This window comes from Gymnogyps californianus, chromosome 1 (genome assembly GCF_018139145.2).
Source record: "Gymnogyps californianus isolate 813 chromosome 1, ASM1813914v2, whole genome shotgun sequence".
Classification (NCBI taxonomy): domain Eukaryota; kingdom Metazoa; phylum Chordata; class Aves; order Accipitriformes; family Cathartidae; genus Gymnogyps; species Gymnogyps californianus.
In genome coordinates this window covers 212,458,749-212,480,447 of record NC_059471.1, presented here as the reverse complement: position 1 = coordinate 212,480,447, position 21,699 = coordinate 212,458,749, and the positions used below count along the sequence as shown (strand labels likewise).

At 39.8% G+C, this 21,699-nt stretch overlaps 1 protein-coding gene across 1 annotated transcript in view; it reads left to right on the top strand.

Annotated features, from left to right (window-relative positions):
- The window catches only part of CELF2 (CUGBP Elav-like family member 2), a 377,390-nt gene that overhangs the window by 336,017 nt on the left and 19,674 nt on the right, over positions 1 to 21,699 (top strand). Inside the window, exon 11 of the mRNA XM_050914110.1 lies at positions 2,539 to 2,673. Coding sequence (XP_050770067.1) covers positions 2,539 to 2,673 — 135 coding nt within the window. The remainder of the gene's footprint in view (positions 1 to 2,538; positions 2,674 to 21,699) is intronic.

The window sequence follows — 21,699 nt, the reverse complement described above, 5'->3', positions numbered from 1 at the left end:
TCCCAAATCTCTGTTACACAATGGCATGAAATATGGCCTCAGTGAAAACCAGCAACGTTTGCTGGACATTCTTTGCTGAACTACTTATACTTCTTATGAAAGAGGAAGGTATATGATGTTTGAGGACTAAATATCAATCCAGGATGAAAATGGATTCCATATCTCATTTTGAGAACCACTGTCTGCTTTGTTTGTGAAGAGCTGGAACCCAGCTTAAGTCTTCTCCATCCCTAAAATGTTGTTTGAAATAACCTGCAGAATCTTACTATCAAAGAAAGAGGATTTTTTAATGAAAAAAAAAATATTTACACCTGAAGCAAGCACGTAGGTCAACTGAGTAATTAAAAAAAAATTAAAATGACACTTGCGTATCTGAATTTCTATCTGAATTCTACTTTTTGACTGAGAAGTTCTCAAGTTAAACTAGAGATAGGATTTGAAAACTGTTATGAATTTCCTTACCAACTCTGGTTTCACAAATTTATTTGTTAATATGATGCTGCTTCCAAAACTTAGTTTTAGACTGATGGTAAAAATAAAAGGTTTTTAAAATTTTCAGTCAACTTTTCCTACTTTAGAAGATGACTTTGTTCAAGATTTGAGATGTTTTAAGCAGTTTTATTCTATTCATTTGGGTATCCAATATCTAATTCTTTAGTATTTATAAAATGTCTGTGTAATTGAGGTACAGTTTTGCCATTTCAGAGTTATCTTTGTATTTTAAGCACTTCAACTTTGTGAAAGCTGGCTTAGAAGACTGACTAAATTGCAACAATGACCCGTGATCGCTTTGTTTAGTAGTTACACCTAATTGTCTAGGTTAATAATGACTTGTGACTAGGGTAGCTTTATTGCATCTTGCAAAATAGTTTGGGTTGGTAGTGTCTGAGAAAAGCCTTATTTTTTAAGATGGTCATTAGCCTCCAAAAGAAACCTGAAAGAGCTTTTTTGGTCACGTAATTCTTCCAAGTGTGTTGTGCAGATTCCAGACTACAAAGTGGTGGATCTTGGATCAACTAAAACCTTACTCCTAACATTGTCATTGTGTCACATTTTCAAAAGCACCAACATTTCTTCTCAGACATACTTACAAAGTATTATGTTTAACCTCTTTTGGTTTTCATCTTCTCCAAGTTGTTATTAAGTTCCCCTGATTTGAGAAACAAAGTTTGCAAGGAGAAGTAATATATCTTGTTAGACAAACTAACATTCAGAAAAAATTGGACAAGTTTCCAGGCACTGAAGCTCTTCTTTGGGTGTTTCCCAAAACTCATACAGTCTTCCTAGCTCTATCACTTGGTCTAAAAAAGGTATTGCTCTTCCTACCACCTAACCTTTTGTGTGTACTTATATTATCAGGACTACAAGAACATAATAAAACTCTTTTAGTATTTTGGTTTTATGCACTTTGTCAATTCTATTGAGGGCTCAAGCAGCATGCACAGATCTCCCTCGTGTCCGAACCAAAAAGGATGATCTCTCACTGCCATCCAAACAATCTCTCTCACGTCTGTGTGTAGACACCCAGTCCAAACATCGCCCCTGTGGACAGTTCTATCTTATTCAGAGGATCCTGAGAAGGATCCAGTCTGGTTAATGCTAGCACCTAACTTGTATCTGCATTTTAGTCTCTTACTGAGGCAGTTCGCCTTAGAGTAAGTGCCTAAGTACTTTGTCTAGTCCAAGGTAAAAGGTAGGTACTTTTGAAGGCCTCTGGAGAGACAGACTCCTGTCCCTCTGATTTAAGTCAAATGAATGCCACTTGCTATTCCTTAATCATCTTTTTTTCCTTTTCACATAAATTCTCTTTATTGTTTGTCCTTTTTTACTTGCCATCTAAATTAAAGCCTTTGCTATTTAAATGCATCCATTTCTTGAAGGTCCTCATTGAAATGCAGGTATATCTCCCCCACATATTCTAAAATAATGAAGTGACAGATAACTGAGCAGACAGTCCAGAGCTTATGGCCTGAAAGTCCCTACCTCAGTGATAGCTCTGTGATCAGACTGATACTAATTTGATGTTCTTAGTTCATACGTGTTTTTAGAAATGAACCCTCAAAAGGAAAATCAGCACAATTATTGGCTACTGCACAGCGTAGCCTTAGTAGATACATTCAGAGGAGACACAGGAAACAAATTGTATTCATCCCAATTATATGACCCTGTCCTGAATGTGTTTTAAATGTCAGTTATCTTCTTTACACCCCCTGTTGTGTCAGGAAGTAGTATTACGCCTGGGCTTCACACAGAGTTTAAATGACTTTCAATTCTACACTTCCCTTATAGAAGAGGCACAAACCAGGTTTAATTTTCCTGAACTATAGGCTGTTGCCTTTGCTGTATTCTCTCAACTCCAAGGTAGAGGTGAGAGATGCTATTCGGGGACTGTAAGAGGTGGTTCCCAGATTATAGACATTTTGGGAGTGAAAAGAAGAATTGAATCTCTTGGCAAGGTACATCCCAAGCTCCATGTCCATTGAAAATAGCTTTTTTTTAATTACATGTTTTAATTAACCCTATTGCTTCTCCACGCAGGCATGAACGCTTTACAATTACAGAATTTGGCAACTTTAGCAGCCGCAGCAGCCGCCGCCCAAACCTCAGCTACCACCACCAATGCAAATCCTCTCTCCACAACGACTGGTGCTCTGGGAGCCCTCACAAGTCCCGGTAAGAGCAGAGTGCTTGCTTTTAAAATACAAACATGAGAATAAACAGGAAGATGATAGTTAAAACAGTGAATGCATGTTGTGTCTAAGTTCTGTGCTCATATAAATTCTGAAGACCCTTTTAATAGCTGAATACATTTTTGCTGCTGTTATTTTTAAGCTAATAACTAATTTTTCAAGTGGTCCAATGTGGGCATGTTCACCTTCCCAGACTCATTTCAGGGGCCATTAAAGCCCAACAGACCCATCTTACAAAACTCTACATGAAAATTACAATTGCATGGGAAACCTAAGCTAAATTTAACTTTTCAGAAAGGATTCAGAACATGAGCAAATTCTTCCCATCCTGCAGAAAAATCAGCTGAGGTGGTTCTTTTTAATCCCTGAGAGACTTTGATTCCCAGCACATCATCCACATATTGCCTTCGCCCATCATGAATTTTTGTGAAGTCATTCTCTCCTTTTTTCCTCCTCTTTTTCTTGCTGTAGCCTCAGTTGAGCTTTCTTCTGGTCCTAACTGAGAATACAGTTACAGAAGTGATATCAGATGCACAAGGAATACACAGGCAGATTCTGACTTCATTACACTAAGCAGAAGACAGATTTATGGGGGAAAAACGGACAGGATAAGAGGTGGTGGTGCCTCCATGACCACCATGTAGACTTTCAGGCATGCATGTCCAACGTCTACAAAACCCTAGAGAGAAATCAGGGCAAATCCAGAGTTCAGTAACACTTCAGCATCTCCAGAATCCACGGAGAGAGATGTCGATTCAGTGTAGTTACTCTGGATTTACAATGATGTAGCTGAGTCAAGAATCCGGCCGCTTATCTTTACATAAAGGCTGCAGGGTGTAATTATTTGCATCATGAAGTGTGTTTATTGCTGTTCTAAAAAACATTCATATTATTTTAGACACCACTAAAGAACATTTGTGTTTAATCTTGTTTAAGTGTGTATTTATTGTCCACGAAAAAGTAATTCATGGCAGACGGTTTGAGCTCATCAGTAAGGAAAACAGTCTTCACTGCACAATGGAACTGGGACCGAATGTGGTGCCAGGTGTTAAAGCTGGCCAGTGCTTCCCGTTATATTACAGTTTTATTGTTTGTTTGAGGGAGAGGTTAAATGGAAGGCAGCGTGGCTAATACTAAGTTTGTGCAGAATTTTCCTGTTTCTGGTGTGAGCCTCATCTCGACCTAAAAATACTATTCATTCACAACATACCTGAGAAGCAGGTTGGGTGAAAATAATTTTGGTTTGTTGACATATTTTTTTTTAAACCTGAGCAATCTCTTCCCTCTGTCCTGGAGCTGGGGCTTAACGCTTTGCAAAAGGCTAGTCTCAGCGTCAATCTTTCTGCGGTACTCCTGTCTAAATGTCACCCATTTATAGAAGCGGAAATGTTGCATTTCATGCATGCTCTGTAATATCTCTGCAGTTTAGCTGTTAAATGTCCGAGTAGCCTGTCCTCCCAAAGCATGCGCAGCATTTCTTGAGCCATACTGACAAGACTTCTCAGGGCAACTCAACGTACTGCACTGCAGTGCAGAGGGGCTGGAAATGAACTTTCCTTATCGTTGCTGCTCTGCAGCAATGTGCCACCAGAACCTCAGGCAGCAGCATGTTTCTGTCGTGCTCTTTGTCTTGCCATGTTAGCACAGGACTCAGATTCATCCTTAAGGTCCACATTTTCCTCTCTCCCTCTCCAACACAATCTTCTTACCCAGCCTGGCTGACTTGCTGTTCCCTCTTTTAACCAGGTCTTGAGGCTCCTTGAGTATCTGGAAGGTGGTTTCATCTGATGTCCAAGTCTACAGAGACACATGGTTAGAAAGGTGCTTCAGCTAGGCTGGGCAGATACTTCTTTGGGATAACTAGAGCTTAGTATTGCTCAGGGTAGTATTGTAGAACAGATACCAAGGTTTTTCCAAAGACATTAATGATTTTGGCTAACGCATTGAAGATGTGTTATTTTCAAAAAATTCTGGACATTTAGCCTTTGAAACAGTGTATTCAGAATGGCAATTGCTTTTGAAAGTCTTATAGATAATAGCTGTACACAAGTGTTTCTAATGTTAGACAGCTTGGTGTGTCAAAGAGAAAGTCTATATCTAATAGGTCCATTGACCTATTTATGTTGCACAACCAACCTAAAATCAAGCCTTGTTAAAATGTCCTTCAGTTTAACCTTTCTTATCTGGTTCCACATTCTCCACTCTATTAAATATTTTGTAAACCTGAATAATATCTTCAATGATTCTTCTCTGCTCTATGGAAAATGAATTTAGTTCGATAAAGCTTTTCATAGTAGCTCAAAGTATTTCCATTAAAACTTGAAATATGTTGGCAGAAAACATTTAAATCTGCCTTTCAATGTGTGGATATTTGGAGGCCTTGAGGGTATTTTTTTGGTCTAGTTTTCTTTTAATAGAACACTTCAGTTTGTTGTGTTTCATAAGTGTAAATTATTTTGTCTGATTTCAAAGCCTGCACTAAGCCTAGGAAGAAATGTTTGTGTCTCTCCAGATAATGCATTAAATTAATATTTCTCAGTTCAGAAAACTGCCCAAATTTAGGAAAACGCAAAGCTACATGCTTAAATTTAATCCTTTTCTTGATGCTGTTAAAGCCAAAATACTGCACGGAACAGGGATGGGCATGAGCATGTACTTCTAATATGCCTTAAACCATGGCAGCCACATAAATCATATCCATGTTTCTACCCATATGTAACTATATCTCTCCTGAAGATCTCTCCTGAATCAATCTTTGATCAAGAGCTCTTGTTCTGTCCTAAGTAGACATGTGTCATAAGAGCCCCAAAAGGTAGTTACCTCAGTTAAAATTCATCTTGCAGCTTAATTTTACATAGTTAAGATTTAGCAACCTTCAGTGCATCAAACTATTACGGAGGAGATGGTGGTCAGGCCAACTTTGATGCATTGGCAACACAGAAAAACAGGCCAGGAATTGAGGAACCAACAGGGCATCTGATATTTGAAGATGTCAAGTTTTGCTGCTGGCTTCTAATTGCAATATATTCAAAAAGAAGAGAAAAATATCCAGCATCTAATAGTGACTGCTCAATCTGTATGAAGCTCCTTCTTCAAGGTTCATACAATCACATATTCCCAAACAAATTAAACTCCAATGATCTTTCTCTCATACATTCTTACTATATAGCTTTGACTGCAAGAGAGTCTAAGGACACTCATTCTCCTCCATGTGCTAAATACTTTCTCTTAAGCTTGAAACAGTATTCATTCAGAAAGAACAGAGACAATGCAATCCCCCAAACTATTAATTTTTTTATAATTGTAAATTTATAATTTCAATTTTGCATACCCATGGAAGTCTCTCCCTACAGCATTGTTAGAAATGATTTTTTAAAAGCCTTTGCTTAAAGAAACATGAAAGATTAAGCTTTCATTTTAGTAAAAATCCCCTCAGACAATAAATAGGTTCTTTTGTCTCTTGGCCCTGGAAAAAATATTAAAATGGTTTAAATTGCCTATGGTTAAAGTAACTGTTTCTTGCAATTATCAGATGGTAGTGAATAAAAATGAAATCATGAAAGAATAAAAACCAGGTAAATGCATATTATGTCTTTCATGAGTTTCTCACGGGTCTTTTGAAGATTCATTTAATCATCTTTCTTGTCTTTTATTTTGATATGATAATTGTTTCCTTTATTTACTTTAATCACCTCTATTTAGTTAATTAATTCTTCACTTTCTTTTCGTTTCACTCGCTTAGAATACTTTCCTGTTTTAAAGGCAGGTACCTGTAGTGTTTCATAACATAAGAATTTGGGCTGGGGTAGCTTTTGCCTGACTCCAGGTTCTCTGAGCCAGTTGTCTCAACTCCCTTTTGGTTGGGCCCTGGAAGTTTGCATTTCCCATTAACTGGGAAGGGATTTTGGAGGGACTGCCTCGGGTGTAGGTATCAACACTGTAAATTTCTCAATTTAGGAGTGTCAGGAACCTTGTCCTCTCCTCCAGAGACTGTCCTTGACGTGTCCTGCAAATGGGTCGACTAGCAAAGAGCTTGCAAAGAGGCTGCTATTCCAGAGCCTGCAAAGATTTATGGTTAATTCAGTGGGTGGTGGGAAGGCCTAGAGGTGGATATGAAGGAGGTACATACAAGCTCAGGATCAGAGTATCTGCCTCTAACACTGTCTGACATTTAATTTGCCTCAGTTGACCCACTACCTTAATTTTCCCAAGGATAATAATGTTTATTCTGACTGTCCTGGGTGGTACAAGGCTGATACGACACTGTAAAACTTTTCCTGGTATCACGAGCTACGAAGCTCCTGATCTTTTTGCAAACCAATGTTAAGCAACAGCAGAAAAATATTTTGTACTCACAGGAAGAATATGGAAGTTGGGTTTCAGACGCCAGCTTCGTTTGTCATCTTGCCCTTCTCCATCACTGCACGTATTTTTATTGTTTAATGCTATAACATTAAAGTCACAGAATCACCTAGGTTGGCAGGCACTTCCCAAGGTCTCTACTCCAGGCTCCTGCTCGCAGCAGGACCACTCAGAGCAGGTTGGTGAAAGCTGTGTCCAGTCAAGGTTTGAATATCTCCAAGGATGGAGATTCCACAGCCTCTGTGAGCTCATTTCAATTTTGTTTCTTAAAATTCATGCATAAATGTTTTTTCAGAAGCCAGTAGGAAAGCCCTTCTATGTGCAAATGAAGAGACAAAACATCTAATTATACATCCAAATTTATCTGCATAAACATACACAATATAACTTCTGAGCTGTGGGGGGATAGAATTGCTAAACCAGAAGCTAATTCAGTTTCAGGCTTAGGAGCCTTGATTTTCTGTGACATGTTCATGATTATTTGATTCTCTAAACTGTTATTTATTCACACATCTGAGCTAGCAATTCATGCTTCAGTAAAAAAGCTCTTCAGGTTTATCTGCTGTGTAAACCTAAGAGGAAATCTTTCTGCAAAAAAATACTGTTAGTGTAGAAAGTAAGACTTTTTTCTTTAATGACCTCTTAAAATCCAGCCTAGCTTTTGCCATATTATATCAGAATTCAGCCGTTAACTCTTATGTTGAAAAAAAAGTTCTCCTAAGCACAAAAGTCTGAAAATACTCATTTTCAGACAGATGCTGACATTGAAGAATAACAGCCCCAAAAAAGGAAGTCTGTGAAGTATAGAATAAACTGAAAAAGAGAAAAAAACCTGATTACAATGCCTGTCCTGTAAGAATTAATTCATCCTTTCCCCCTGCTAAAAGCAGAGACTTATAACTTATAGTTAGCATCTGTGGTTCATTATTTTCTCTACCCCCTAATATAGCATGAAGATTGTCTTTGTTAGTTGAAGGTATTCATGTTGTGAACACAATTGTTGAAATGTTAGAGATTTTATAGAATATACAAGATGCTTCAGCTGAGAAGCAGCGAAGAATGTTCAAATAATCATTCTTAGAAGATTCCCTTTTTGTTCACTTCAGTACAATACATTTTTCTCCAATCAGCGGTGCAAGTCTGCCACTGTGACATTTTGTTAGAGGCCAGTACACCCACTGAGATAGCTGTGATTTGCTTCCAGGATGATCCAAAAATAACCCTACCAGTAGGTGTATAGGAAGGTCTGACAGTTTGCTAAAGAATGAATTGAGGTAGATGTTTCATGTTGGAAAAGATCGGTTTAAAATGCAGAATGGTACTCTTCATACTGCAGTACAAACTGATTATTTTTGTACCATTTCATGTGGAATTAATGCAGGTTCCATTATTATAAAATCATTTAAAATAAGGTACCATTATTATAAAATCATTTAAAATAAGCTTTATTTGTTTTGCAGTACAGAGAATACTTCCCTAGTATAACGTCCATTATTTTTAGGATAAAGATACAGTTGATAAATATAACATATATCTTAAACAAAGGTTTATAAATACAGTATATATACAGTACACATACCCTGGATGGATGCTTAAACAACCCAAGAGTATGATTTTCAATTTTATATTTAAATCTAGTTATATTATTTGCACCATTATCTTAGTGCTCAGAGCACAGAGCAGTCCAATGCCTTAATGCTGATCTCAGCACCAATTTTTTAAAAGTATGTGTTTGCAAGGAAGCCATGGAAGAAAATCTTGCCTTAGCATGCCCGCCACCCAGTGCCTGTCACTTGACTGCATAGCTCAAGGAGATTTGTGATGGGAGAAGTATATTTCTGAACTGTTGTGTGTTAGCTGGGCTTACCTACATAGCGTTAACTTTCTGAGTCTGTGGTTAGGCTCGTAAATAAGTGAATTGGTTTTGACTGCTCTTAGTGCCCAGAGATTATGCTACTTCTTGGAGAGATATATTGGTACTAAGCCCATCTGATAATTAGGTCACCCTTAAGCAGGCATCCAAACACGAGTTGGAGCCAAAAATAGGAAACTGGGCATGCATTTTTGACCTATATTTGTATTTTTAATAGTGCTTCAAAATGTCTTAAAAGACTAAAAAAGAAAAGAGTAGGAATTGCGGCTAAAAATCTCCCAGAGTCCCAGTACAGTAAAAGGAGAGGTGAAGGGTGATGAATTCCCACGGAGCCTCCCTGGAACAGCACTGTCTCTCCCTGGTCTCCTCATTTGGAAAAAAGAGCCCGTGATAACCTAAAGGATGCCGCTGGCAGCAGACAGGCCATCAATTAACTGGAATGACCTGTTTGCATATTTGTCCCTTAAAATATAACAGGTCTTTGTATATTCTCCTAGCAAATCGGTTTCTGAACAGGTGTATCAATGCAGCCTAAAGGATCTGAGGGAAGTTCAGTTGCTAAACGGCTGGGCTTAGGGTGGGCAGAAGCCGTCAGTGAAGAAGTGTGAGGCTGCCCGACAACTGCAGACAGAGACATTTCGCAAAAGCTCCTTGCCTCTTTTTTGGAATCAACATTATCAATTTATGAATTTTTGGCACAGAAATCTCCGACTGTTTCCTCAGAACTGCATAAATACCAAGGTTGTATGCTGAAGGACAGAAATGCATGCATATTTTTCAGTGAAGCATTGTGCTAGTTAATTCTTTGGGGCTTTTTTTTAGGAAACAGTGTACAGTACTAAACCATGGATTAGTAGGATCTAATTCAACAGGAGACATGTTTGTTTTTTAAACATTAGTACATTATCATCTTCGTAAGGTATTAAATCCATTGCCTTAGCACATTTCAGGATTTACTTTGCTTGCAGTGTACAAATAATGCTTTATAATACATTATATTTTGTAAGTGTCTCTCTACCCCACTCTTAATCTCTATTTCAAGCCACAGGAATCCCAGTTTGTAAAAAAGGCTATTTTTCTTTCTGTTGGAAGTACTATTTCAAGTTCATTCAGGGTTGTTTTCTGCGAAAGAAACATGATACTATCAGCTTGGCTACACAGGTACATATGTGAGATTATATACTATATATCTTACAAGAAGTTCCAAGCCCAGAAAATGCTGGAGTTCATAATATTCAGGAAATAATACAAATCTTAGCAAAATTCATACACTTGAAGGAGCTTTCAACTATTTAAGGTTTACTACTGCCAGCACTGCTTCTTCAACCCTACTGAATTGTGCACGTGTCCATGGATACTCATGGTCTGTTTTCCTAAGGCAGATAAGTTGTGCAACATAATGGGAATTAGAGTTTATGAATGTCTTTAACCTAATTGTTTCAGCATTGTCTGAAAAGAGCTAGTTGTTTGCATATGGGGCTGCTGAGTTATTTTATGCATTGGCCAAACAAAAATATCTCCAACAACTGCATGAGTTTAAAACCAAATAAAGTAAACCCTTGACTGCCTTTGCTGTTCGCGGAACAAAAATGTGCAATATGAAAAGAATGCAGTGAAAAGAACCAGTGCCACATTGAACTACGTATGACTTTACAAATGGTCTGCAAAAGACCTGACTGAGTAATTTTACATGAGACAAGATAATCCTTGAGTTCTGCGGCTTACAGAGGTGAATGACTATATATTGTGGTGTGCTATTACAATGAGATTGGGCTTGCACACCCCACTAAAAATCCCTTCTTCCATGGAAATTATTATTCATGCACTTTCTCGACTCATAACTCCTATACCTACAGACTCAAATTTTCAATATATAATTTATCTCATCTCTGTTCTAAAATACCACGGGTAGGACTCCTAAGTGTCTGAAGTAAACAAATCTTTTAGGCATATCTTCCTGCAATGGAAAGACAAACATCTCCTAAGGACTATTCACCTAATCTTAAGACAGACGTATTAGAGAGGTGAAAATGAAGATGAATCAGGCCATCCTCTCCCATGTACTAGAATTTGAATTGCCATATATGCATGTGATTAGCACTCTTGCAACAAAAACATTGCTTACCTTGAACTATAAGCTTGGACTCTACTGACACTCTTTTTTTTATGGAGAGATGCTACTGCTTGTTGTTTGTTATTGCTTAGTGGTGAAAGTATGTCAAAGATGTTGCAGGCACACGGGGGGCAGTGTGAAGGAACCTGTACTCAAGGCAGGAGATCCTGGCCTCAAGTAGAGCCTTATTGATTCTAGATCAGAAATTCTTCGGAAAGTGGTTTAGAAGTGGTTGTATGCTGAAGTGGCTCCACATGGAGGTCATTTCAGCATCGGGACACGAGTCCCTGAACAATAGCTTGCTCCAAATTGTGTGAGATAGCAGTAATAAACATGAGAGCACAGCTGGAAGTTCCCTGTAGAAATGCTAATGCTCTGGTTTTGATTTGAACTCAGCGGTGCTTCGATGAACACAGGCCACAGCCCTTGGCCCCACTGAGCAAAACAGAATCATAAATGCTCAGTAATTATTTTATGTTTTCTTCATATTGTGGGGTTTCAATTTGGTTTGATTTCAGTTTGAGTTACAGTTGGAAATATCTAATGGTCAGCTATGAAGTTTAACCCAAGCCAGTCCACTGTGCCTTATCAGTCTCTTCCCTAGCCTCTCTTTCAAGTACTTCCTACCCAAAACCAAGAGCAATTTATCGTTGTGGTCTGCTGGGGAGAATGCACGATATGTTGCAGGCACAGTGCTGAAATAGGATATATGACTTGTAGTTTACACTAGAGGTGGATGGTCTCCACTGAGCAATACATTTCAGCAAAACAGAAGCATCAGTGTGGAATTGGCTCAGAATATTAACTTGCTTTTTACTCTCTCTCTCCATCTTCATAACCTCACAGGAAAATGTACCCTTAAACACAATAGCCTAGATTCACAAAGATATGCCCGATCAATAAACCCTTGTTTCCTAAAATACCTTCTGTTAGACAGATAGGTTTGGAGGAAACTTACGGAACAGAAGACTAGAAAACTACAAAAATAACCAGCTGATAGGTTTGTCTGCCGTACCTGTAGTACCTTTGCATCCTTCTTTGCACCGCTGTGGAAGGTCCTTGGTGTAGACACTAACTTCAAGACAATCAGAAATGTCAAGTTAGGCTTTGAGATAAATGACACAAGTGATTAAGATAAGTGACCCTGATTTTCACTTGTCCCAAGCTCACAGAGCTTCCTGAGCTCTCAAAGACCCATGCACTACTGAAGAGTATGGATTTATGAGTTTAAAGTTAGTCTCCAGTTCTTGAAGACCTTGGCTTCTTCTGAATTTGCAAAGAATTTGAATGAATTGGTACACCTCTCTATGTTTTCTTTTTTTTCCTTGTATAAGTGAATGTACTCAAAGGACTTTGTAAAATATAAAGCTGTTTTCAGAAAGCCAGCTTCACCCAAAAGGATCACCATGGGGAAAGGCTCCTCTCCTCTCCCTCTCTCCCTCTGTCTTGCTTAGTCTCATTTGCACGTGCGTGCACACAGACACACAGAAGCGACCAGAGGTTGAGCGGATGCTGCTCTCCCTTCCTCCTTTCCTCACTGGTGCTTCTCTTTTCCTGTACCCTGCGAAGATATGGACAATCTTTCACAGGAATTGTTCACCTGTGAGTAATGAAGAAGTAGAGGGACACTGACTTATTTGAGAAAGGCTGTGATATTAGTATATGTCTTTCTATATTGTCATTCTTGTTTCCCCCTGACTCTTTCTTGCTCTCTTGCTTTTCTGGTGCTCTTTCCCTGGAGCGTGTCTGTCACTTTTATTTTATTCTATCCAAGCACAAGCAGAGCACTTAAACTTACTAGATTCTTCCTTTTTGACATGTCAGACAGCACTTCCAAGATACCAGAAAATGAGCAAGTTTTTACTTCTCTCTCCACACCAATGGCAATGTGTTTGTCAGAGGACCTTATGGAGAATTAACTGCCCCAGACCAGGAAAATCTACCTCTCCTTTGCCAAAAATTGCCCTGAGAAACAGAACCAGTGCATGCTGGTGCTATGTTAGCGACTGGGAGACCACCAGGGTGCATGGTGAATACTTGGATTGGCTGGAGATCACCATAAAGGGCAGACAATTTCATGCCAATCACACATGCTAGTTAGATTAGAATACTGATAAGCCCTTTTGAAAGGCCAACTGCATCTCCTTTCAGCAAAAATATTAAAATGCCCCCCTTTCCCCCACCTCCCCCCCCAGATTCTCCGCAAGAATAAATTAAAACTTGGAGGTGTGGTTATTATCACAGAATAATTAGACCCCATGGGATTAGAGACACTCAACGTTTGTTAATGCCCCTGGGTTGTGATTATCTAATAATGATGATGCCTCTGTCATCGCTTAATTATTCTTCCCCTTTAAAATGTTCCTTATGCAGTCAGAGCCCATAGAGTGTGCTCATTTCAGACAGAAACGCAACTGCAAATTCCTGAGAGCAATGTCACATGGGCGGTGTGATTGACTTACCCACTTCTCCCCCACGCCCATGTTTATAATCCTCATTTCATAAGCTCCATCATTACTATACTTGAATCGCTCCTCTTTTCCATAAGAGACATTTCCTTTGCGTGTTTAGGAGAAAGGTTTTGGGCCTCCATCTCTTTAAAACAACCAGTTGTTGTTAGTGCTACATAAAGAGAATACACCTTAATCAATTGACCTTAAACATGTAAGATCAGATCTGACCAGAATCCTGCATAACACCAGAACGGTGGTCCAGATTCCCCACTACATAAGAACGTCCTACGGTTGGGTGCCATTCTCCTCTGTTTAAGAGAGTACCACAACCAAAATAAGATGTTGAAAATCAGACCAAAGTTGGAAGCTTTGCATAGACTTTGTCCAACACAACTAAACTTTGTGCAATATCTTTAGTCTTTCACTCAGGCCAGCAGGTGTTCGTCTTGTCTGGATACAGCTTGCAAGACATTGTTCCAAACATCGTTGGTTTTTGCAACTAAAGATTAGAAAGAAAAGAGAGAATGCAGCCTTAATCTGATTATCCTTAAATCCAGTGTTGTCTCTTAGCTTTATTATCCCTCTTGTACTAACAAAGGGACAAAGGAATATTCTGTTTACCCAAGAGATTTTGGGTAGTAAACAAAGATTTTAAATTCAACTTGCTAAAATTAGAGATTTCTACTGTGGGTTTAATATTTCTTTTCCTTTTTTCCCCAACTTTTATATTTTTTTTTTTATGTCACTGACTGGGGAGATGTTAGAAGTATTAAAATAATTTTTATTTTCTTTTCTTACTGCATTTACTCTCTTCGCATAATTTCTTTATATCCTTTCTTTCTGTTCTTCTACTATGATTTTATTTTCTGTTGCACGTGGCTAAATCTAAAGGAAACTAAGAGGAATCTAAAATCTCAAGGAATCATCCAAGGTCGGGACCTCCCTTTGTTAGATGTAGAACTAGCCCTGGAAATCTAGCCCAAACAAAGCAGTTGTGGCACCCTAGAATCAGAAGCACAGCCAAGAGTTAAGTGGCATATTCGGTGTCAACCTCTATTCCTGTAAACAGACCCAAGAACAGAAGCCAGGTCTCCTGTTCAGTTTTCTGCCAACACATCTTCATTCTTCAGCTTTCTTTCGTTCTGCCTCAGTGTTACCTGACTTTTCCTACTTTTCTGCTACACTGTTCCACTTTTCATAGGTTCATAGAATAATCGAGGTTGGAAGGTCCCTCAGGTCTGTAGGCCAACCCCCTGCTCAAAGCAGGGTCAGGTGTAAGGTGAGATCAGGTTGCTCAGGGCTTGATCCAGTCAAGTCTTGAAAACCTCCGAGGACATGGACTGGGCAATCTGGGTAATCTGTTCCAGTGCTTGACAATCCTCACGGTACAAATGTTTTTACTTATATCTGGACTGAACCTCTCTTGTTTCAATTTACCTCTCATCCTCCCACGATGCATTACTGCTCTGTCTAGCTGATGACCTCCTGATAAGTACTGGGAGGCTCCTTTAGGTCCACCTGAAGCCATAACTTCTCCATCCTGAACAAGGCCAGCTTGTTACAGGATGAGTGCTCGAGCCCCTGACCATCTTGCTGGCCTTCCACTGAACTCCCTCCAGCTGATCAATGTTTTCCTTGCAATGAGGAGCCCAAATCTGAATGTAGTATTTAGATGTGATCTGACAAGCGCTGAGTAAAGAGGAAACATCACCTGGGTCTCCTGGCTCTTCTCCTGTTCCAACAGCCCAGGATGCTGTTGGCTTTCTTTGCTGCCGGGGCATGCTGCTGGCTCATGGTCACCTCCCACCAGGACCTCCCCAGGTCCTTTTCAGCAGAGCTTCTCCCTAGCCCATCCATCCCCACCCTGTGTTACTGAAAGGGATTATTCCTTCCCAGGTGCAGGCCTTTGCATCTGTCCTTTTTAAATTTCATAAGGTTCCTGTTGGCCAACTCCGCCCATCTGCGTCCCTGTGAATGGCAGCCATTTAGTCAGGAGCAGTTTAAGTCAGATCTGTTTTATCTAGCCCTTGGAGTCAGTGAGCTCAGGAAGGCAGCAGAAAATCAGAAATACACCCAAATTCAGTACAAGAAAGAGGATTCTGGACTCAGACAACCGCCAATACAGATTTGACAGGAGTCCCTCTCAAAAGAGAACATGTTTTCTCTGCAACTTCTCATGCTTAAAGTCATAGAGATACAGAACCTTAAATTTGGGGGTAATATTGATCCCTGGTGCGCTACTAGATCATCTTAATCGGAGCAAAAAAAAACTTTGAACACTGAGTTATTTCAACTCTCCATTAAGCAAAACAACAAGAACAAAGTTGTGGTTCACAGCCAAGCGGTGATAAGCAGGTAGCTGATATCAAAGTAAATGTTGAGCTTCCTGTTGTGCCATGCGTTAGGTGGTGACAGGCAATTGTGGAGTGTAACCGAGAGCCGCCTAAAGGCAAGCTGTCAGCAGGGCTGACACAGTTACTGCTGTGAATCTCTGTGTGGAAAGCCCCAGCATAGTTAAGCCGGTCTTGGAGCTGCCCTGAAGCCCTGCAGCACCAGAAAGCTGGTTCTGCTCCAGAAACATTAGCTGCTCTTCACATGGATGGGGTGGGTGAAGGTCTACAACAATCCTCTATGCAGGCAAAAAGCTGAAGCTGCCCTTGCTTTTCTTTGCCCATTCTCTCCTTTAGTCCTGCCCTAAAACCAAAATAATGTTTCCAAAAAGAAACTTCACTTAAAATCTTTGAAATGCCTCTTCGGTATTCTTAATACCTTAGTCCCAGGCCTGCAGTGTGACTGTGTATCATTTCCAGACAGTACGCCAGTGTTGGAAGAGGAGGAAGGGAACAGGACAAGGCGAAGAGGAATGGAGAGAGTGCACAGCCTACTGTGTATCACCACCCATAAAATAGTGCCAACTTAGCATATATAGTATGGAGTTTCCAAGAGACACTTTTTTTCTGTGGTATATGACTTTGCTGAGAAGTCATTGGAGTTCTTTATTACTTAGACATTTACCAAAAAAATTATTAAGGAAAGAATGGAGTCAATTACACACTGCCAATGATCTCTCTGCTAAATCATAGCAGTACATGTGTGATTTGAATAGGTCCTTTTCTTCAGAGCAACAGTGAGAGGGAGTGCTTATCTAGTACTTTGTTTCATCACCAAGTGCTCAGGCAGCCTCCCTGGACCTTCCAGTTGACCTCCTCTGTTGGGGAAGAGGATTCATTTTATAAATTAGCCCTGAGACATGAGAGGGGTGGGATTTGCCCAAGGCTGTACTACAGACAAACATAGGTCTGTGATTTTCTTCTTAAGTATACCTAGAAGCCCTATCAAGGGCACTCCTTGGTCTTAGGTGTAGGAAGAAAATAGGCATGACAAAAATGTGCCTGTGCCTCCAAGAGACAGCTTTCTAAGAAACCAGCCAGCAACTGGGAAGAAGCAGAATTAGACCTGTCTTGCAGCAAAGAACATAGCGAGTGCTTTATCCAGGGCAGCACAACAAGTTTGAGGCAGAACTGGGAAAGGCATCAATAGCATCTAGTAGTTCAGCTCATCCTGCATGCTTTTGTGCAAGGCCACCCTACTTTGTATGACGTGCACTGTAACACTGCGTAAGTCCCTGCTGTCTAGCTCCTTTCTCTGACAGGGTATGCTTTGCAGAATAGTGCACATCCTCTGCAGATTAGCTCAGAATTGCCCAGCATCAGGCAATTCTCTGAGCCCGAGATTTGATTGAGGTGATTACATTCAAACTCCTGAGTTTGCATGGTTTGGCATTGGTTCTGCACGCAGGACGAAAGCAGATGCCTTGCTTTCAGACCACCAGCTTGTTAACACAACATGTGGCCGACAGGAAGGGCAGGATCCATCCCACAACACATTTCCTCGCTGAATGGTCTACGTCTACTTTGAGTTCACCATCTCAATCAGTGGCAACAGGGACACTTCCAGAGGGCAGTTCAGCCCATCTTGAGATAGAAATCTAAAGGTAGGGTGTCTGAGTTGGAGGTCTCTTAACCTCAGAGACAGTCCAAAAGAATAGTTTTGACTAGACTAGCTTAAACTAACAGTGAGGCTGCCAAAGGTGGGGAAATTAATCCCATCCACAGTGTGCACAGCAAAGCCAAAGAAATATTTACACATCATTGCCTTTCCTAGATGCTGTTATCCTGAGTCTAGTTTTCCAACCCATGTAAATCCAGATGATGTAAATCATCGTGACTCTATGGACATTATCTAGCCAAAAGAATGGCCAAAAGTTTCTATGCTAATACCAGTTGTTTTTCTAGGTTGGCATAGTTTTTAGGAATTGTGTTGAAACATTATTTAAATTAAAAGGGAAATGGCTCATTGCTAGTTTAGATTTCTATTAAAAAAATCTTTGGCCTAAAAGGTGCTATAACCTTTTACAGGCAGAAATAAATGTGTTGAGGAGAACAGTTGAAAATGCCAGCTCCTTCCAGCCTTAAAAATCTCTATGAATGCAACATTACTAGTTAAACACAAATATCTATACTGTGTAGAGCAACCACTCCAAATGAAAATGTGTTCTCTGTATCAAAGAGAGCTCTGTTAAAGAATGTATTAACCAAAGGCTAAGTCTCTTTATTCATAATGAAGTTGATAGCAAAAATTTCATCAATTAAATGGAGGAAGCACAATAAGATCAAATGGCTGGGGTTGGGAGTGATTTGGGGGGGTGCTGGGGAAAGGCTGCAGCCATGCATTTCTCCATTTCACAGCTTCCTAATAATATTATTTGTATTATTTGAAGTTTTCTGGATGTTTATTAAAGTGGAGTTGAGTTTGGAAGAAAGAGGAGGAAGGTTGTGAGACTGACACAGAAATGTGGGGATGGAGGGGTCAATGAAGAAGAAACAGTAAGGTCTCTAATAGTAAAATAAATATTTTTTACCTTCTCACCTTTCGTGGCTGGAGGTGGTAAAGTGTTCTGTAAAGTCTCTGTATGTGGCCTGGATGGAGAAGGCAACAGGTAACCAGCATGCAGTGTACCTGCAGGAAAGAGAGCAGATTTTTCTACAGGTTACTGGACAACTCTTTACTCTTACAAGTCTAAACCGACCTCTTTATCCAATGCTTTGATATTATTTTCACATATTAATAGATTTTTAAGGTCAGTGGGGAATATGATGAACATCTTGTCTGAACTCTTGCAACAAAAGCCAAAGGATTGAACCCCGTAACTCCTGCCAATAGTCTCTGACTGAGCAACAGCCTCTTTGAGAAAGTTGTCGGCTTATTCCAATGACTGATGTTAGAGTGGGAAAAGTTCCTTTGAGTAGACAAAGTCTTATCTATCATGTTCTGATGTTTATCCAGGGCTTAGCATTGTGAGGGAATGATCAGAGCAGCTGGTAAAAAGCATCTCTGTTCTTCACCAACTATTATATATTCAGCCAGCATTCATCAGGCTGGAGCTCCAGTCTGCTGAATCTCTCCCTCTAGCTTCAGTATTAGCTAACTCACTTAATACTGCCCCAGAAACGTATTGAGTCCCTGACATATATAGGTTTTAAGGAGGCAAGGATAAAATTCCGAGTATAAAGAGAAAAATAATACACCGAATATTGTGGATACAGGGTGTGCCATACAGAGTGACACCAGAAGCCCGAGTCATTTGGACTTTTTTTGTGTGTTTTGATTTTCCTCACTGTTGCACCAAATGCTGGTGCACCAGTAGCACAAAGAGCGCAATTCCTAGTGGCACTACAGCTCCGTACATCAAGCTGTCTGAGTACCTGGAGACAGATGCCTACTGTTTATTAAGCAGCACTATGAAGTGATTCGATTCAGAGCGGCAATGTTCTGGTGCGGAGGATGGAGGGAGTTGTGAAATGTTTTCTTTTCATTTATTTGGTGGCAGGGGAACCTGGTAAAAACCAATTTATAAATTCTGTAGGTATCCAATCTATTTTTGTCATCTGGACAACTAAAAGCCATAAATATAGAATAACACTATTCCGACAGTGAATTATACTTCCTTTGCCATTACTCTGAGCAGTTGTGGAGCCCAAGAGCTTTGCTTACACGAGAGAGTTATACAGGTTCCCCCAAAGTAGTGCAGTCATCTACTGTTACCACAAGGCATGTGATTTTTCTTTTTTCCCTTTGGTTCAATATATGTTACATGTTTTTAGTTGAAAGAAACTAGAAAAGGGCAAAGGACAGGAGAAGCATAGTCCTTGTCTTTAGATGGATTTCAACGTAATCTGGGAGCACATGAGGTAAAAACTTTCAGCTGGCCTAAGCCTCCATGCGTGTCTTGTAGGACCTTTTAACTTTTGTTTCATCTCCCTTTAAGTTTTTTGGGGACAAGGAATACCATTGCTTCACCTGTTGGTTTTATCTAGCATTTTGTGAGAAATTTTCACCTCTGTTAATATCTTGGACCTTTTTTCGCCCCTTTATGACAGTATTGTAGCTCATCACTGTCTTCATCTTCATTTCATACATGCAGGTCTCAGTCAAAGGGAAGGAGATAACTAGTGTGGAGTCTCTCAGGAAACCTCACGCAGCAAGGTGCTGGATCTGTCCTTTACAAGTGCCCTAATAAAAAGAGCTCCCTTCATTTCTGCTCACCCCATGTTCAATAAGATAATGGAAACCACACAATTTGTTCAGTTTCTTTCTTCTCAAAGAAATAATAAGCCAGAGGAAAAAGCATTGTCCCAGTGGATCTGTGAGACAGATCACCGCTAAGCAGAAGAAATAGCCACAACAAAACGCTGATTTCTGAGGTGCTTCAGTGCTCCAACTAGTATTTTACATTGATGAAATGCCAAGTCATTATTTAGGCAAACTAGATAATCTGCATTGCAACTTCAAATGGGAGAATCACTGAGGCACCTGCTCTGTGTTTGTCTGATGGAACAGAGAAATTTTATATGAATAAAAGAAGAAAAGAGATGTTGGCCCCAGATACTGGCCATCCCTAGAGCATGTGTTTGAGCAGTGAGACTATGATAAGAGCCACCACAACGCACTCAGTGGGCTGCGCAAGAGGGAAGGATTTAATCAGGGTTTTTTGCCTTCTCCAACAGATGTGTTGACAATCCATAAGTGTATGGCTCTCATTCGCAGGAGTTATTTGCCCCCAAGAGCTTTAATGTAATTTTCAGGCAGTTTCCTAGCCCCCATTTCACTCATTTCTTAAATATATGTGTTTCCTCAAGAGAAAAGGGTAATAATCCTCTGAAACAGAAATGGATGGAATTCAGCCCAGTCAAAACCAATCAGATCCTTCAGATTTGAGGTTTATAAACTTCATTTAAATGATCTGCTAATGAACGTGAGCAGAAACACGGAGCAGTGTTGGTCACAGGGAATTCACTGACATTCATTCACTTTGATTTTTTCTCTCTTCTCTGTTGGTGCCCACATTATCTGACAAAAGTGGTTTTTTACTTGGTTTTTTTATTACTTTTTCTTAAAATCAAAGATATTATTGGCTTCTTATTGCTTTGTGGAGAGAGATTGAATAATCAAAGCTGCTTCTATATGCAACGTATAAAATTATTCAAGTTAACATTGCAGATGCTAGGGAAGTGGGGACAAGGAATGCCTCACGGAGTCTGGAAATCTTTTCTCACCCACACCAGGAGAGTCCTTTGTACTTTGAGGCCTCATGAGTATGAAGGCTTGTCTTTGGTGGGTCTTAAGGTTGTAAAGGTGGGTTATTTGTAGGTTAGAGCTTTAAGATTTAGCCACAAAGTGAAAAAGTTGCCTCCTACTTTCCTTACTGGATCCTGCCAGCTGTAGAGACTTCACTTTCTTGAGGGTTCACTGAGTAATCTGATGTGTTCGACAGCTCAAAAGAGCGTCAAGATAAAAGTGGTCTTAACCATTTCACAGCTAGGTAATGAATAGGAGCAAAAAAGCATGATGTAGACATGATGTGCCTCCAGTAAATCATCAACAAAACTCTGACTTTAAAAGTTCACTTTTCAGAAGATAATGCAACTTTTTAAAGGAAGAGAAAGAAAGTCTTTATGATTGATGCACTAAAGTAGGGCTCAGGAGACAAGCTAAAAACCTAATTGCTTCTGCAGCTTTTATGAGTGTGATTCATCTGTTATAACTTTACCTACCTGTAAGTTAAGTGTTTAATCTACACTGGTTATTCAAGGCCCTTCTATGAGAGAGACACGCATTTCTAGTTCATCCAACCTATCCTACATGATA